Source organism: Propithecus coquereli, unplaced genomic scaffold (assembly GCF_000956105.1).
Source record: "Propithecus coquereli isolate 6110/MARCELLA unplaced genomic scaffold, Pcoq_1.0 Scaffold126, whole genome shotgun sequence".
NCBI lineage: Eukaryota > Metazoa > Chordata > Mammalia > Primates > Indriidae > Propithecus > Propithecus coquereli.
Genome location: NW_012136747.1, coordinates 1,513,720 through 1,529,724, shown reverse-complemented (window position 1 = coordinate 1,529,724; position 16,005 = coordinate 1,513,720). Strand labels below are relative to the sequence as shown.

The 16,005-nt window shown below is 63.5% G+C and overlaps 2 protein-coding genes across 2 annotated transcripts; both read right to left on the bottom strand.

Moving 5' to 3' along the window:
• Positions 1 to 1,068: 1,068 nt before the first annotated feature.
• SHISA8 (shisa family member 8) lies at positions 1,069 to 5,301 on the bottom strand. Its single transcript, XM_012638121.1, has 4 exons — positions 4,772 to 5,301; positions 2,281 to 2,414; positions 1,514 to 1,657; positions 1,069 to 1,427 (listed from the first exon to the last, which is right to left on the bottom strand). Exons 1-4 carry the CDS (start codon positions 5,299 to 5,301, stop codon positions 1,069 to 1,071), a joined length of 1,167 nt encoding a protein of 388 aa, XP_012493575.1.
• Positions 5,302 to 13,499: 8,198 nt separating this feature from the next.
• Positions 13,500 to 14,875, bottom strand: TNFRSF13C (tumor necrosis factor receptor superfamily, member 13C). The gene is made up of 3 exons (XM_012638120.1): positions 14,740 to 14,875; positions 14,214 to 14,432; positions 13,500 to 13,699 (listed from the first exon to the last, which is right to left on the bottom strand). The coding sequence occupies exons 1-3, from the start codon at positions 14,873 to 14,875 to the stop codon at positions 13,500 to 13,502; spliced, it is 555 nt and encodes a 184-aa protein (XP_012493574.1).
• Between the last annotated feature and the right edge of the window lie 1,130 nt (positions 14,876 to 16,005).

Genomic DNA, 16,005 nt, shown 5'->3' with positions numbered 1-16,005 from the left:
TGACCTTGGGCAAGTTACTTAGGTCTCAAAACTTGAATTTCCTCATTTCCATGGGGCTTTTGTGAGGATTAAATAAGATAGGGCGACAGGTGGCCATTGTTATTAAAACACTATACCACACCTAGGGTATTCGGGAGGGAATACCTAGGGTATTCACCCTAACTGGGTGGCTTTGTTGAGGTCACACACCTTGACTGGCCATAGCCCAGCACCCCCCAAGCTCCCCCAACAGTTCCTGGCACAGAGGGACTCTGTGGAAGTTGCACAAAGGCTGCTGGCCATGCCCTGGCCACAGCCAGGTACCAGGAGCCCTCCCTGCAGGAAGGGCACACTGGCAGTGCCAAGCGTGTGTGGTGTGTGTGGTAGGGCACCCAGAGGGCCACTGCCAGCCCCTGCTCCAGCATCCCCACCCCCTTTCCCTCAGAGCAGCTCCTGGGAGGAGGCTCCCGCATCCTGGGCACCAGATGTCCACACGGCCCGCAACCATTAGGGGGGTGGCCCTGGGCCAATCTGGCCAAGCAGCCTGCAGGCCAGGGGCCGGCCCACAGCCAGACTATGTCAGTGAGGATCAGGTTCAGCCGACTCAAGCTGTAGAGTGGCGACCAGCTGGAGGGTCGCCGCCAGCAGAGGACATGGACCCCAGGCCCAGCAGCCCTCTCCCTGTGCCTGGACCAGAAGATGGCCGAGGCGTAACTGCCGCTGTCCCCTGGCACCCAGTAGTGTGGGCATTCAGCCGGGCAGGCAACCCTGGCCACCTCCCCAGCCACCTCTCGCTGGCTCCCAGCACGTTTGCCCGGAGCAGTCCTCTGCGCTTGCACATGCTGTGCCCTCTGCCTGCACCGCCGTCTGTCCAGTCAATGACCAATGCCGCCATCAGTGCCTCTCGCAGCCAAGCTGGGGCTCCTTTATTCTCAGGGGCGGGAACCACAGAACAGGGTTTATTTACACCAGGAACCCGGGCCCTGCAGGCTCCAAGGCCCCCGTCCAGTTGGTGCAGAAGGAAGAGCTGGCCCCCTCTTCCCATAACCTGGGGTCCTGGACCGTGCCTCTGAAGGACAGGGCTCCTCTTCACACAGTGACCTCGGCTTTGCTGTTGGTGCTCAGGTGCCGGGGCCCGCGGGCCGCGCTGCCGTAAAGGCTGGGGGGCAGCTTCTCCACGCTGAACTGGCGCCGGGGCACGTGGCCGGGCCGCCGGGGCGCCGGGGACGCCTGCGCCACCGGGTGGCCGTGGAGGGCGGGGCGGGCCGGGCGACCGGCGGTCCAGGCCGCGTAGTGGCCCGACGCGGCGGGACCGGCAGGGGGCGCGTAGCCGGGCGGGGCCCAGGGGCAGGCGTCGAGCAGCGCGGGCAGGTCCTCGGGCGGCCGCGGGGCCCGCGGGACCGGCTCGGGGGCGGGGAAACGCTGATAGAGGTCCTTCGGGGCGGCCTCTGCGGGGACGGGGACGGGGTCGGGGTCAGGCTCTGGGCGCCCCAAGCCTCGCGGTCGAGGAGCGCGGACACCCGAGCGCACTCACCTGCGGCCTTGAGCGCGGCGGCCTTGACCGTGGCGTACTTGGCGTAGTCGGGCTGCAGCGTCCTGCCGCCGCCCTGCAGCCGGGGCGCGCGCGGGGGTCCCGGGGTGGCCGACCCCAGGGGCGCGTTGTTGAGGCGTTTCTTGTCTGTAGGGCAGGAGGGATCAGTAGGCCGCCCGGCCGCTTACCCGGGCACTCCACCGCGCCAGCACCTTCCGCAGCCCCCTCCCGGGCAGCGCAGCGCGACCTCGGGCTGGCTCTCTGGGAGGCGCCGAGCCGCGCCTGTCCTCAGGGCAGAACCTCCCCGCCTGGAGCAGGGCCTGGCTCCCAATGCCGCGATCCGTGCCAGCCTGCCCTGAGGGTGCGAGCTGGTGAATGGCTCCCCAGCGGGCTCGGCTTGAGCCAGGTGCTGAGTCCCACGACCTGCTCCCGCCGAGATGGGGGGACGTCTGAGGAGCAGACCCAGGTGGGAAAGCGGGGGCTGCCCAGCGCTGCCTCCGGAGACCGAGAGGGAGGCTCCAGAGCCCGGGGCGCTGAGCCAGAGGGCAGGACCACAGCCCTGGCCAGCGGAACCCGCGCCTGGGACCTCCTCACAAATCACAGCCCCTGAGACTCAAGCTGGCAGGACCCGTGGGACAGAGGAAGCTCACTGGCCTGCCGACCCTCACACACCCACAGAGGAAGCAGCTCATTTCCGTTTGGGAAACAGCTTACAGCCGCCCCTGCCCATGCTCCGCTGTGGGTCAACGATGCCACCACCCCCTGCTCACCTGTGCTGTTGTGGGGGGAGCCCTGGGGGAGGCCATCCCCCATCTGCACCTGGACGCAGCTACCCAGGGGTGGGCCCAGAGGTGGAGGCAGGGGTACCTGGGGGCCTGGCTGCTTCAGAAGTTCTGTCAGTGTCCTGTGGGGACAGAGTGGTGAGGGGTGGCTCCCTCAGCCTATCAAAGGCCGGCCCCAGCCACAGCCATGATGGTCTCGCCGTGTGGCCCTGGGCAGTTCTTTCAACCTCTCTGGCCTCCTTTCTCTCGTCATAGAGCTCACACATCTAGCTTCCTTCCCAGGCACGACCTGTCAGCCTCACCTGTGGCCCCAAGAGCCACATCCCAGAGCAGGCCAGGTAACTGTACTGGGGTAATATGTAACCAGGGCCACCTTGTCTTCCAAAGGCTCCCCTTTCCTCCCCTTCCTGCAGCCCACTCTTAAGAGCCTCCCCGGTGCAGCCTCCTCTCCCAACACAGCCCTGCCCCTGACACCCTTTCCTCCATCTCCTCCCATAAAACTCCTATCGTTCTTCAAATCCCACGGCGTCCTCGCTTTCCCAGTGCCCACCCAACTCCCCTCCTGCAGCAGGGGCTTCCGCTGGGTGAGGGACATAGCTGCCAGCACGAGCATGGAGGACGGATTGGGGTGGGGGCGGAGGGAGGTGGGCAGGAGATCCCTGGTGGCAGCCCAGCACCCGAAGGCTGTGTGACCTTGGGCAGCTGCCTCCCTGGAAACCCAGGACACCCAGCCCCCACCCAGCTGTGATAATGTGACAATGTCTATTAAGCCCATCTGCCTCCAGCATCCAGAACGCATGATTTTCTCCTGCTCGGCCTGACCCTCCTTCTGGGGCTGGGGCCTCAAATGGCTGATTCATGAAGAGGCGTCCTGGAGGTGGGACACCAGGGGTGGCTGAGGTTTGACTGCCACATGGCAGGGTCTGAAAGTGTCCTGGTACCTGCCTGAGCTGACGCTCCTGCCCTGCCCGCTCCTCAGCGGCTCACCTCTGTGGTCCCATCTCTGGGCAAGCACCACCAGCCCAGCTCTCCCAAACACAGTGACCATCCTGCCTCTGGCTGTGCACACTCTCCAGTGGCTCCCTCCAAGCCCTCTGAGAAGCTTGCCCTGGCCATCAGCCCCAACATGACAGAATTAAATGTGAGACTTAGGGGGAGGGCAGGGGTTCAGAAGACACCCACGCATGAGCCCAAGCCCTGTTCCTGGTCTCCCCAGAGGAGAAAAGGGAGTTGGGGCACGTGGGAGCCTGAAGCCCGGAAAGGGGCAGGGACCCATCCAGGCCACGCAGTACGTCCAGGGTGGGCTCAGCTCTTCCTGAGGCATCACCCAACCTGCTTCCCCCCCATGCAGACCAGTGTGTCAGCTGGCCTGCCCCAGCCACCTCCTACATTGTAGTGACCCTCAGTTCCCACTGCCCCACCCTCTTCTCCCATATCCAGGCCTCCCCCCTGCTACCCTCACCCACCATGAGGGACCCGAAAATCGGAAGGCCCAGCCCCTGCCCCTGCAGCATCCAGGACCCAGGCCAAGAGGCTCGGGGGCATGGAGGTGTGCAGTGGCTGAGGGTGGAGGCTAAGTGGTCTGGCGGGTGAGGGGTGCCGCAGTGCCAAGGAAGGCCTCATCCCTGCCCCTAGGGCCCAGGAGAGGGAAGCGTCCACATCTAGCCACCAGGCTGCGGGGGTTTCTCTCTACTGTCACTTACTTCTAAGTACAAGCCTGTCACCTGTGGTGTCAGCAGCCCACGTGCCCCAAGGGTTCTGGGACCTGCAGGATGAGGAGGGCACAGGCTCCAGGACGTCGGAATTGCTGGGGCATGAGTGTGGCAGATAGGTGTGAATTCCAGGTCTGGACACACAGAATCCTAGAGTCCCATTCCAGCTGAGGAAGGGGACCTGGGTCCTATAGACCCCATTTCACACCAGGCTCAGAACGCAGCTAGCACCTGTCCTGGCCTCAGCAGCACTGGACTCTGTTCCCTATGCGGAGGGAGACCCTGGCGTGCGCCTGGGGCTATGGAGTGGGCGTTAGGGGAGGCCCTCTGGAACCCAGGGAAGGAAGGTCAGGCCTGAGTCACAGCTCTGGGGTCCCGGAGAGATGGCAGGGAGGGGAGGGGAGAGAGCCCAGAGAGCCAAGTGCCCCTTCCCTGCTCTCCACCCAAGACACCAAATACTACATCAGCCCTGTCCCCTGCCTGGCCAGCGGGGGGCCCCCTCCCCTGGCCTCGTGCCCTCCGCCCGAGGCTACCAGCCCTCCCTGCTCAGACCAGAAGGTCAAGGGGAGTCGGGGGTGGTATCCGGTGTCTCCCTTGTCAAGTGGGGGGTAGGGGGAGACAGGGAGGAAAGACCAGGAGAAGGGGCCTGCTGAGAGGGCCAGCTCTTCAAGAGGGGCGGGAAGGAAGGAGGGGCACGGAGGGGCGCCACCCGGCAGAGAGGGCGTCGGGGCGTCCAAACGAGGGTCGGGGACCGCCGGGGCGCTCACCTGGTCACCGTGCGCCGCGCGCGCGGGCTGTGCGCCCTCTCCAGGCCCAGACGCGCCCCGATGCCTGCCAGCACCAGCAGCGCGGCGACGCCACACACCGCGTAGACGGCCGTGTGGCTGCGCTCGCGGCCCGGGTCCCGGGGCGCGGCGGCGTCGCGGGCGCGGGCGGGCGGCCGGCCAGTCTGCACCCAGGCCGGCGTGTCGTAGTTGGAGCAGCGGCTCTGGTCGAGGCGCCGCGGCCCGTCGTGGCAGCAGAAGCGGTAGCCGCACGTGCCGCAGCAGAAGCTGTAGGCGCCCGAGCTGCAGTTGAAGGGCGGGTCCCACTGGCCCATCACGTCGTAGTAGCCGCGGCAGCGGTCGCCCCCGGCCGGGGCTGCGGTGCCGGGCGCCGCGGGCCCCTGCGCCTCGGGGGCCCCCGCTCGGCCCGACGGCGGCCGCGCCAGCAGCAGCGCCAGCCGGAGCGCGAGCGCCAGCCGGAGCCCGGGCGGACGGCAGCCACCGCGCAGCCCCCGCGCTTCGGCCCTTGCCATCCGGCCGTCGCCTGCTGCTACTGCGCCCCGCGCATGGCCCCGCGCCGCGGCTCCCTCCGGACCGGGTCCTCCGCGCCCTCTGGGATCGCGCCGGCCCCGCCGCCCCGGCGCTGGCTCCCTGGGGACGCCTCCCCGGCCGGCCGTCGGCCTCCTCTGGGACCCCAGCCCCGGGTGCGCTCAGTCCGCAGCGCGGGAGGCCGCCCCTCCGGTGGGCGCGTCCTCCGCCCGGGCTCACCTCGGACCCGGGCCGGCCGGTCCGCGCCCGGGCTGCCCCCAGGGCTGGGCGGCGGGTCGTGGCCCGCGCGCGGTCCCGCTTCTCCCGGCCAGGCGGTGCGCGGGTCCTGGGCCTAGCGGGGGCCGCCGGCCGCCCGACTCCGCTGCCTCCCGCCGCCCGCTCCGTGCTGCCCGCGCTCTGGCTCGGGCTCGGGCTCCGGCTCGGCGCGGGCTCGGCGGGCGGGGGAGGGAGCGCGGGAAGGAGGGCGGGCGGCGGGAGGCAGAGCCGGGGGAGGAGCGCGGCCGCCGCCAGGGGCGGGAGGGGACGCGGAGGGCCCGCGCATCCGGGTGCCCCACCGGGGACCCTCCCCGAAGCCCTCCCCAAAACAGTCCTCAGAACCGGGCGCTCGAGGGGCATCTGCTTAAGGCTCCCGGGACTGTTACTTCGGACATGGGGCCCGCCCGCGCCTGGAGCGTCCCTGTTTTTCAGGTGAGGCGACCGACCGCGGCGCGGAGGTCAAAGCTGCCCGGAATAGCCCCGGGACGGTCAGTGCCCCCTCCAGTCTCCTCGTCCCTGCGTCCATTCTGGTCAAGACGTGAGGCGGGCCCCTTCCCCTCTGTGCGCCTCGATTTCCGCACCTGCCAAATGGGAAGGAAACCCCCGGCAGTGCTGCCGCAGAGGGCGGGTCTGGGTCTCCTCCGCGCCGCCCGGGGCACAGGGTTTACCCCGGGGCGCGAGCGTGGGTTCCAGAACCTCCGGAACGCCGGGCTGGGGGCCCGGATATCCCCGCGGTGATGGGCACGGCCCTCCGGCGATCTGCTCCCGTCCCAGGTGTGACGGGGACGAGACCGGGCTAGCCCCGGCCCACGCCGCCCCCCGCGGGACCCAGCGGTCCTTCCACAATCTGGGGGAAGGCGGGCACCGGTAAAGAGCCCGGCCCTGGCGCGCAGCACCGCTCAGTCATGTTTTCGGAGCTGAGTTTAATTAGAGAACGTGACGGTGCCGCGGCTTCTTGCCTCAGTTTCTCATTTTAACATCAAAACTTTTTCTGGAGGGCAGATTCTTAATCCGCCCCCTCCAGGAGGCAGTGGTCAGTGTGGAACCTCCAATGTCCAGACGGGAACACCAGGAGGGAAAGAACTGGCGTCCAATTCACCCGGCACAGCTCAAGCCTCCCTCAGTACTGGAAGGGAGGGAGGGAGGAAACGCCTCTAGTCTCTCATTTCTGTCGGGGGAAGAACTGGAGCTCCCTAGGGTCCTTCCTGCTCCCCTTCTTGTCCCCCTCCTTCCCGTCACTCAGCGGCTGGGATCAGCTTATACAAGTGCAGGAGGCGAGGGAGAAAGAGGAAGGATTTACATTTTAAGGAGGATCAAGTTCTGTTCCGACGTGAGGGGTGGACAGGCCAATTTCAGGTATTAGGGGGCTAAGACAGGAGGAGGGGGTGACCTCCCAACAATGCCCTCCCCCTCAGAGTGTCTCCTTGTGCCCTGGCCAAAGACATCCTGCCCCCCCACACTCACTCGCTTCCCATGCAGCCCAGAAGACCCTCCCTTCCCCCATCACAAGACGGCTTGTTACAACTCTAGAAGAAAAAACCAGAGGAGCAAAGGAATTAAATGAAACTGCTTTAATCCCATCCCCAGAGCCAACCACACTAAACTGTGTCACACTTTGCATGCCGTTTTGTAACTGGTTTTTAGTTTACTTTTTGCTGCCCTTAAACTTTTAGTTTGTCATTCTCAGAAACTGGCAGCTATCCTTTCCGGAGCGTCCTTCTCTACTTCCTTGGGGGCACTCCTAGAAACGGAATCAGTGGCAGCCACCCGCTGACAAGCTGCCTTCCAGGTTGCAGGGCCCTGAGGGTGGCCGCTCCTCCTCACCTTTCACACCCATTTCGGACGCTTGTCTCTGCCCCCTTGGAAATGTGGCCTCATTCTTGGTAGGGTCCCTTCGATGCTCTCCCCTGGGTTACAGCCCCTTCTGGGCCCCTTCTTGCCCCCACTGTCTTGGCACTGGTCACTCTACTCAACTTAGACCCCATGTTGACTCCCATCAGGTCCTGCAAATATATGTCCCTAGTGATGGCCATTTGTCCAGTGAAGGAGCCGAATTCCAGCCCCTGCCCCACTCCCAGGGCTGATGTCCAACCCCCAATCCCCCTGCCACACACACAGGGCTTCCTCCGCAACCCAGTCTGATTCAGTGGTCAGCCAGCAACCCAAGGCACCCACATCTACCGGGTCTGTGCCAGGCGCTCATTGCCCTCTCCATGGGAACCCCTGGCCTTGGGGGGCAGGGAGCAGGAGAGGGCAACTGCAAAGACTGGGCTCTTTGCAGGGCTGCCTGGCCAGTCCTGGATCTGACCATCCATTGAGCTGACCTGCCCCCCAGATGCCTGGCCATGTGTTGGGCCAGGGGATCTAGGGATGGTGCAGCCCAGCTGAGGACTGACTCCTTTGCCTGGATCCCAGGGCCGCTCACCACAGCGAGGCTCCGGGACACCCACCTCTTATCTCTTCTTCCCGCCCCCCAAGCCTGTGTCACCAAAAATCATCCATTGATCCAGGCTTAAAATAACCCCTGGCATCTGCAGCAAGCTGAGTCCCTGTGCCTGAAGGGCACCCGCCCCCCTCCCCCACTCCCCGCTGGCAGCTCGAGCGTGCGGGTGTCTGCGTGTGCTCCAGATGGGAGGCGCATGTCTGGGGCTATTGTGTGACTATGAGGGCCTTCCCTGCACCGTGGGCAAGCGTGCACACACGTGTGTCAGGGTAGGTGCACCTTGCACACAAGTCCTTCCCTCAGTGTCAAGCCCTCGCCTGGTGCTCAGGCCTAGCTGTGGAAGGCTGGGGGTCGTGAGAGGTGGTGGACATTAAGGAAAGCCTGCGCTGGGCCTGTGTCCCCATTTTAGGTGGTGGGTGTCCAGTCTGCCAGCTCTGCCCAGCCCTACCCTGTCTGGGGGAGAGGGTTTGGGTTTTCCTAGAAACTCAAGACCCAGAGAGGGGAAATGATTTGCTGTGACTGGCACATAGCCAGGAAGGGCAGGGTCTGGCCTGGAACCTGCGCGGTCAGCCCCAGACCTACTTTCTGGCCAGTTCAGTACTCACCGAGAGAGCAGCTGGAGGGCACCGCCCAGAGCTCAGGGAAGCGCCCCCTACCGGCTGACAGGGCACACCCCGACTCCTGCCTTTCCAGCCCCTCAGCAGAAAGCTTCCATTTATCCTTCACTTTGGAGCCAGACTGACCAGGCTGGAATTCCTGCTCCCCAGTCAACCTTTCTAGGCCTCAGTTTTCTCATCTGCAAGATGCGTTTCCGGCATCTCTCTGGAAGGGCGGCAGGGAGGAGCCAGTGGGCTCTTGACGGGAGACACCGAGGTGCATGCGTCCCGGTGGGAGGACACTGCATCCACTGCGGCCGGGCTGAAAGGATGGTGATTGTGACGGTGGCGGATGCCATCCACAAGCTTCAAAGGCCTCATTCCTAAGCTCATTTCACTTCCATTTCCTCCGTGACGGGGAGTTACCCAAGAACAGAGATTCTCAGGGCGCTGGACTCCCTGCTAGTACAAATGCGGGTACCAGGAGGGGTCTGGAAGGAGGGCCCATGGCTGCCTTTGTCTCCTGAGAGGCAGCTCGGTGACTCAGGCTCCAGCTGCCGGTGGGAGGGAGGGGGCGCCCGGGCTTCCGAGGTCTCGAGGGCGCGGCGGGACTGGGGGTCTAGGAGCTGGGGCTCAGTTCCCGGTCCCAACCCCTATGCACCCCCTTCCCGGCCCGCAGCCTGACGGGCCTCCGGGAACCCCACTCCAAACACCACAGGTACTCCAGACGCTCTGCCTGACGCCCCCCCCATAAATCTCCCACTGCAGGACCCGCCAAAGACCCCAGAGAACGTGCAAACCCGGAGCTAGCCACCAAGACCGTAGCGCGGGAACACAGGACAGGGCTCCGCGGAGGCCACACGGCGCGTCCACCCGGCAGGTCCACCCTCCCCGGCCAGCCCGCCTGCTCCTGGGGCACGACTCTGAGGTCAGCGAAACGCAGAGCCCCCGCCCTACACCTCGCCCTAAAGGCTGGTCGATGGCCCACATCCGGGCCCCTCTTGGCTTGGGCCTCGGGCCTCGGGATTCGCGTGAGGACTGGGACTCCGCGCGGACGCAGAGGTCCGGAGCTAGGAGTGGGCACCCTTGGCCTTGGTCCCGCCCCGCACCCGGTCCCTCCCTTTTTCCTCGCCCCTTGGCCTGGCCCCACCCCTTCGACTTGCCTCCGGCCCCGCCCCTTTCCTGCAACCTCTCTCCTTGACCGGTCCCTCCGCCGCGCCGCTCGCCCTGGCCCCACCCTCTACGTCCCGGAATACCCTCCGCCACCCCGCGGCTGGCGGTCGACGTGCCACCAGCCGAGCCGACCGCAGGAGCCGCGCATATAGACTTTCGCCTTCCCCAGAGCCGCTGGACCGTCCTGGATTCAGGGCTGGACCACAAATTCTCTGCAGAGGAGAGGAGATGCTCAGGGGTCCCGGGACCCTTGTATCCTCCCCACCCCGCCACCACAGCTGCGGCGCCCCGCAGAGTCCAGGAGAAAGGCGCATGGGCCGGGAACACGGGCATCTGCTTCCTCCCGGCTCCTCCCCGACTCTCCGCATGATTCTGGGCAGTTGTCCCTACCGCACCCCCATCCGCGGGTCAGGACCAGGCCTGTTCCCGCCTCCCTGCCCCGGGTATTCCCTGGCCCTGGCAGGGATCGCTCTGTCCCTACATGCCGCATGACCTCTTTTAACTCGAAGGACAGCTGGGTGGCCCCCAAGAGCCCCATTTTGCATGTGGAAAGAGAGGCCCAGGGCGATGTCACCAGCTTCTAGGGAATAGTGCTGTGTGGGGCCATCCCTGCTGTGATAGAGGGAGGTGAGGGTCAGGCCTTCCTCCCGGGCCTCACCAGCTGGACATCCCCACCCCCACCCTGAGCCCTCCGCCTGGGACTGCCAGGCAGGAAGTGAAAGGGGCCGCAGGAAGCCCCAGGAGGAACCGAGACTTCAGCCAGCCCCGCCCCCACCTGCCGGGGACCCTGGGGACTTGGTGGAAACCATACCCTCCTTCAGGAAAAACTGGCCAGAAACACAGGCTAGGCCAGTTCCCACCCCAACAAGCTGTCCTTCCAGAGTCTATCTGAGATCCCCTTTACTGCAAAAAGAGATCAGTTGGGGAGAAAAATCTTTCGAGTAGCGATAAAACCAAGAGGCGGGGCCTGGCCTCGATCCCTGGCGTAGGCCACTCCCCCGGAGGGAGCCTGGGCCAATGACCTTCTGCTGGGCAGGCACACCCAGCAAGGGCTGGAACCCGGGTCCAGCCCCGCTCCACCACTGCCTGTTGTGCCGTGGGCCAGATCCCTTCACCTGCTGAACCGCTCTTTTCCTATCCGGAAACTGGACCATATCATCACTGCTCACGGATGTGACATGGTGCAGATTTTCAGGAAAGCTATTGGACCAAAGGGCGCCTTTAAAAAGGTCAAGGCCTTTGGTGCAAGCACCCTCCTGGGGAACAGAGTCGCATGCAAAGAGCCTCAGTCACAGCAGCAAAAACCGAAAATAACCAAATGCTCAAGTGGAAAACTTTACCAATATTGAAAACCTCATTGTGCAGTGTTCAGAGAGAGAAAAACTTACTAAATACAATGGTCAAGATATGACTTTGCCTGTACAGAATGGTTACAATTACGTAGAAAAATGCAACACCACGCAGGGGGCTGGTGCTGCTGGCTATGGGTCATTTCTGCATGACGCCACCGTGGATTACTGTCCTGAACTTCCCAGATTGTTTACAAAACACCTATCTTGATTTTTTTAATAAAAAAAGTTTTTAATCAAACACAAACACCACCCCCCTCCCGCCCCGCATCCTCCCCGTGCTATGAAGACCAACGAGGTATCGAAAGTGAAGGCTCCTTTGAAAGTAACACCTAGGACAGAGGACAGAACACTGTTCTCTTATTACCTGGGCCTCGGGGCCCTTTTCCAGGGGAAGGGAGACACCACACCCCTCCTTGCCTGCCGTCCACTGGTCCATCCTGGTTCTCCCCCAAGGAACTTCCCATCTGTTATTTGCTAGATGACAGTGATAGCAAGTCCTCTCCCGTTCTGGGCCTGTTTCCTCATCTGTGAAATGTGTATATCTGTGAGAACTCTCTAAGGTTTCTTCCAGTCCTTCTTCTCTGGGGGCCACAGGGCAGGAGAACTTTGCATCCAACCCCCTATTTTTCAGAAGAAACTGAGATCAGAGGGGAAACTGCGTACCAGCCGGAGAGGCCAGCTGGGACAGACCGGTGCCAAAGGTTTGCATGTCTGGGCCCCAAAGGGGTTTCACCCACCCTTTTCACCTTCAGGGCCTAATCCCTGGCTGGAGTAGAGAAGGTGGGGTGGGAGGTGGGGTGGCCAGGAACAACTCAGACTTCCCCATCCCAGATGAAGGTGTGGATGGCTGGGCCCATCTGCGCCTAACCCTCACCCCTGCCTAGTGCTTGCCACCTGACCTCACCCCGGTCTCCTGGCTCCCTGAGGATAGGGGCATCTGAGATGAGTTCAAGGAGCAATAGCTGGGCAGAGACCGGGATGTGAGTGTCCCGGTTCTGGGGATGCCATTGTCTTCTGAACTGGGAAAGGAGTAGGCAGCAAGGGCAGGGGTCTGCTAGACAGTTCTGGTGGCAATTCATGGAGATGTAGGCAGAAACATCTGATGCATGGAACAGAACACGGCCAAGGCCCAACATGGGAAAAACAGTACCAAGAATCCCATCTTCTGACTCCTAGTCCGGTGCTCCTTCCAAAGGCACTAAACTATGATAAGCTCCAAGGAAGCTGTCCAGGGCAGAGTCCAGGTCAGGAGGTTCTGACCGCGTGTGGGAGGATAGGCAGGAGGCAATGGTTGACTGAGTGCACAGTGTGGTCCAGGACTGGGAACAGACAGTCTTGGCTCCAGATCCCAGAACAAGGAGCACCTCTGTGAGAAGAGCAGCTTCCACTGGGATGGTGGGTGACCCTAAGGGCTGGCACAGAATGGCCAAGTGAGCCCAGCATTTGGGGTCCAGTGCTTCAGGAAGGCTGGCCATAGAGAGAAGAAAATTCAAGGGACCTCGGATCCATCTGATTCAAGGCCACAGGCTTGCCCTAGCCTCTGCATGAAGGAGCCTCCTGTAGGTCCTGTCCCTGCCCTGTGTACGGCTGAGTGTGCTGTGCCTCAGAAGCAGCCAGGACCCTGGGTGGTCCCTGAGAGAGCTGCCTGCCAGGGTGTTCCTTTAGCTTAAGTTTGGAATTCAGCCCCAGAGGCTGTAGACTCCCTCCCAAGTGCAGACCTGTGGCTCTGGAAGCTGGCGCTGAGGTCAAAATGGCATCTTAAGTTGCAGCAGATTGGGCCAATCTCAGGGTTGCCCCTGGGATACAGATACCTAAGAATCAGTACAACCCAGCACAATCCTTTTTCTCTCCTCGGTTATTTCTTAAAATAATCTTGTACTGAATCCCAAAGCAAGCAAACCCATGAACTGGTTACTCATTGCTGCCATGTGCACAGGTTTAACAGCAGGACAGCTCTGAGAGCAAGTATTAAAGAAATACAATACCCAGGTACAAATTAAGCGTCCTCCCACTTGGTCTTTTTTGCAGATTCATTTTGGCTTAATGGTGCCTTCCCCATGTTAAAAGAAAAATATCTTACTCATAGTGCCCCAGTCATTCAAAAGCACAGAAGCTCAGATACAACCTTCAAGGGCTGTCAAAGGTGGTATAGTCTTAAGCCAAAAACTAACACCACCAAGCGACTCCATGCCGGCTGAATGCTGTGGTCTGTAGTGTCCGTGGTGCTGCAGAGTTTAGCTGGGCACAGCCTGACTCCCCGAAACAGGGCAGTTGGGTGCTGGAGGGAAGAGCCAAATTCAACATCCAAGCCCCTGGCTGGCGGTCCAGAGGAGGGCAGGGACCATCTCCTGCCCCCTCTATTGCTATTGTTGCTCAGGGCCGGCAGTCTTGGTGGTCACCAGTTCAGTGGAGCCCAGCTCTGTGGCTGGCACAGGTACGCTATGGCCGGGTGGGGTGGTGCCTGGGTCTTCTTCCCTGGGTGGAGGCCAGACAGGAGCTGTGGCATCGAGGGTTCCCGGGGACAGGATGATGACACTGTCCAGGGGCTCTGGGGCAGCAGGTTGGGGAGGGAAGGTCAGTATTGGGCCGCAATCTTCCTCAACTGCCTGTTTTAGAAGCCGCCCCAGAGGGGGCAGCCACTTGCAATGGGACCCCACTGTGGGAGGGAGGAATGGCACAGGGCAGGGGTAAGACTGGAAGTACAGCCCGAGGGGTAGGAGGTGGGGCCCAGCCTGGCCATCCCACAGGGATTTACTCTGGGACAAGCTCCCTCAGACTCCCAAAGTGCAGGACAGACTCCTCCCTCAGATGGGACTCCCCAGTGCTGTCCTTCCTCCGCCTGGGGTCTGGGAGGGCAGTGCTGTGTCCCTCACTTAGGCTCGGGGCATCTCCCTGCTCAGCCTGAGCTCTTCAGGGCAAACTCTCTCCTACCCGCAGTCCACACAGCCCAGTCTCTCGGTTCAGACACCCCACCCCCAGGGGCCATGTCTCCCCTAGTCGGCCCCACCCTCAGGCCGTGTGACCCCGCGCCTCCGACAGTGCCCCTTGGTTCCCTAGATGGAACTCACCGTGCTGGCCTCCATCTGGGCCCTCCGGGGAGGCCGTCCCGCGAAGCCGCCTGCGCCTCCAGCTCATGAGGCCCAACAGGGCCAGGGCCAGCGCCAGCACCAGGCCCAGCAGCGCGGGGGCGCCGAAGAGCAGCCCGGGCAGGGGCAGCGCCGCCTCGGGGCCAGCGCCCGCGCCCACCGACTCCTGCGGCTGCAGCGCCGTCCCGGGCGCCGCGCTGCTCGCCCCTGCTGCGGGAGGCGGGGACAGGGAGGGAGGGCGCGGGGCCGCGGGGAAGGACGCGCGGGGACGGGGTGGGGCGGAGGGAGGCGAGGCTGGGAGGGGAGGGACAGCGGGAGAGGTGGACAAGCAGGGGAGAGAGCAGAGGCGGCGGTGAGGGCCCCCGTCCAGGCCCTGCCCGCAGGTCCCCATCGACCCGCTGGGTCTTGGGCGGCGCGGGCTCTGCCTGCGGCTTCGGCGGGCTGGGGGCCCCGTGGCAGGACCCCCGTCCTCCCCGAGGGCTGCCCGAGGCCACGCGTCAGCGCGGGTTGCTCTTACCCGGTCTCGGCTCGGGCGTGCGGAGGAGCTTGCAGGCCACGCAGTGGCGGACCAGCAGGTCGAAGCACTGGGCCGGGTCGCAGGGCGTAGGGGGGGGCCCGTCCCTGCCCCTCGGCCTCCTGGCCCCTCGCCTCATGGTGCTGCTGCCGTCTCACTCCGCGGGGACTGAGCTCAGGGCTGGGCTCCGCTGCCCTCGGGGAGGAAACCGGGAGGGGCCGCGCACTCCGCCCCGCCCCGCGGGGTGGGACCGCTGGGGTGGGACCACTCTCAGCCAGGCCTAGGGCCTTGAACCCCAGACCTCTTCTCTTTCTCCCTGTGGTTCCTCCATTCAGCCACTCAACCATGACCCCCAGACGCCAGGTGTGTGGGCCCTAGGCTGGGCTGGGGTCAGACTAGAGCCTGCTCTTGGGCCACAAAGAGGATGGGTCCCTGCAGTCAGGACATAGACCTCTGGGTGGCCTCCCCTGCTCAGCCTCACAGAGGCAGACTGTGGCCCTGATGCTCCCACCACCATCTCCCTCCAAGCCCACCTGCCTCCTCCTCTGGGGAGTCCTCCTGCTCTTCCCAGGCAGAGCTGGCTGAGGACATCAAACACTTCTGAGTGACCACTTTGTACCAGGCCCAGAGGGTCCACCCAGAGGGAGTCCCACAGGACAATGCCTCACGGTAGGGACCAGCACAGGTCATCCTGGATGGTGAGAGGTGTTTGCCAGGTGGAGGGAGGGTGGAGTGTGAGCAAAGGCTTGAAGGCTCAAACAGGAAGTCCAGGGAGTGCTGGGGCCAGAGGGCCAGGCTGGGGCCTTAACCGGAGCATCAGGGAGCTTGGATTCTGGGCTGGAGGATGCTAGGGAGCCACGCAGGGCTTTGAGCAGGGAGTGTCAGTAAGATCTGCATATTAGGAAACTATGGCTGGAATGGAGGGAGTCCTGCCCACTTCAACTCTTTTTCTCCAGGGCTATGTGTGTCCTGGCCAGCTCACCTCTGTGTCTCACTGAGGTCCCCTGTGTGTTTGTCCTCCCCAGGGTCTGGTTCCCCCATCTGCCTCTCCCACAGTCTCTCAGACTCACTCACACACACACAGGCTCCCTGGCCTTCCCCAGCACGTGCTGCTTCCTCCCCAGGGGCAAGGGCTGGAGAGGCCCTCAGGGAGCCACAGCTCGGCAGGAGCTCAGGGTTACGGGCCTGCTGGTGGGACTTACAGACCCCTAAGCACTCAGGGCTAGGGGAGCACAGAGCACTGAGGAAGGAGCAACTGTCCAGGGGCCA

Coding starts and splice junctions, on each gene's coding strand:
- SHISA8 (XM_012638121.1), bottom strand. CDS start 5,301: ATGGCAAGGGCCGAAGCGCGGGGGCTGCGCGGTGGCTGCCGTCCGCCC. Junction 2,415..4,771: donor GCGCGGCGCACGGTGACCAG/GTGAGCGCCCCG, acceptor CTGTCCCCACAG/GACACTGACAGAACTTCTGA. Junction 1,428..1,513: donor CGCCGCGCTCAAGGCCGCAG/GTGAGTGCGCTC, acceptor CCGTCCCCGCAG/AGGCCGCCCCGAAGGACCTC.
- TNFRSF13C (XM_012638120.1), bottom strand. CDS start 14,875: ATGAGGCGAGGGGCCAGGAGGCCGAGGGGCAGGGACGGGCCCCCCCCT. Junction 14,433..14,739: donor CACGCCCGAGCCGAGACCGG/GTAAGAGCAACC, acceptor CGCCTCCCGCAG/CAGGGGCGAGCAGCGCGGCG. Junction 13,700..14,213: donor CCCGGAGGGCCCAGATGGAG/GCCAGCACGGTG, acceptor CCTTCCCTCCCC/AACCTGCTGCCCCAGAGCCC.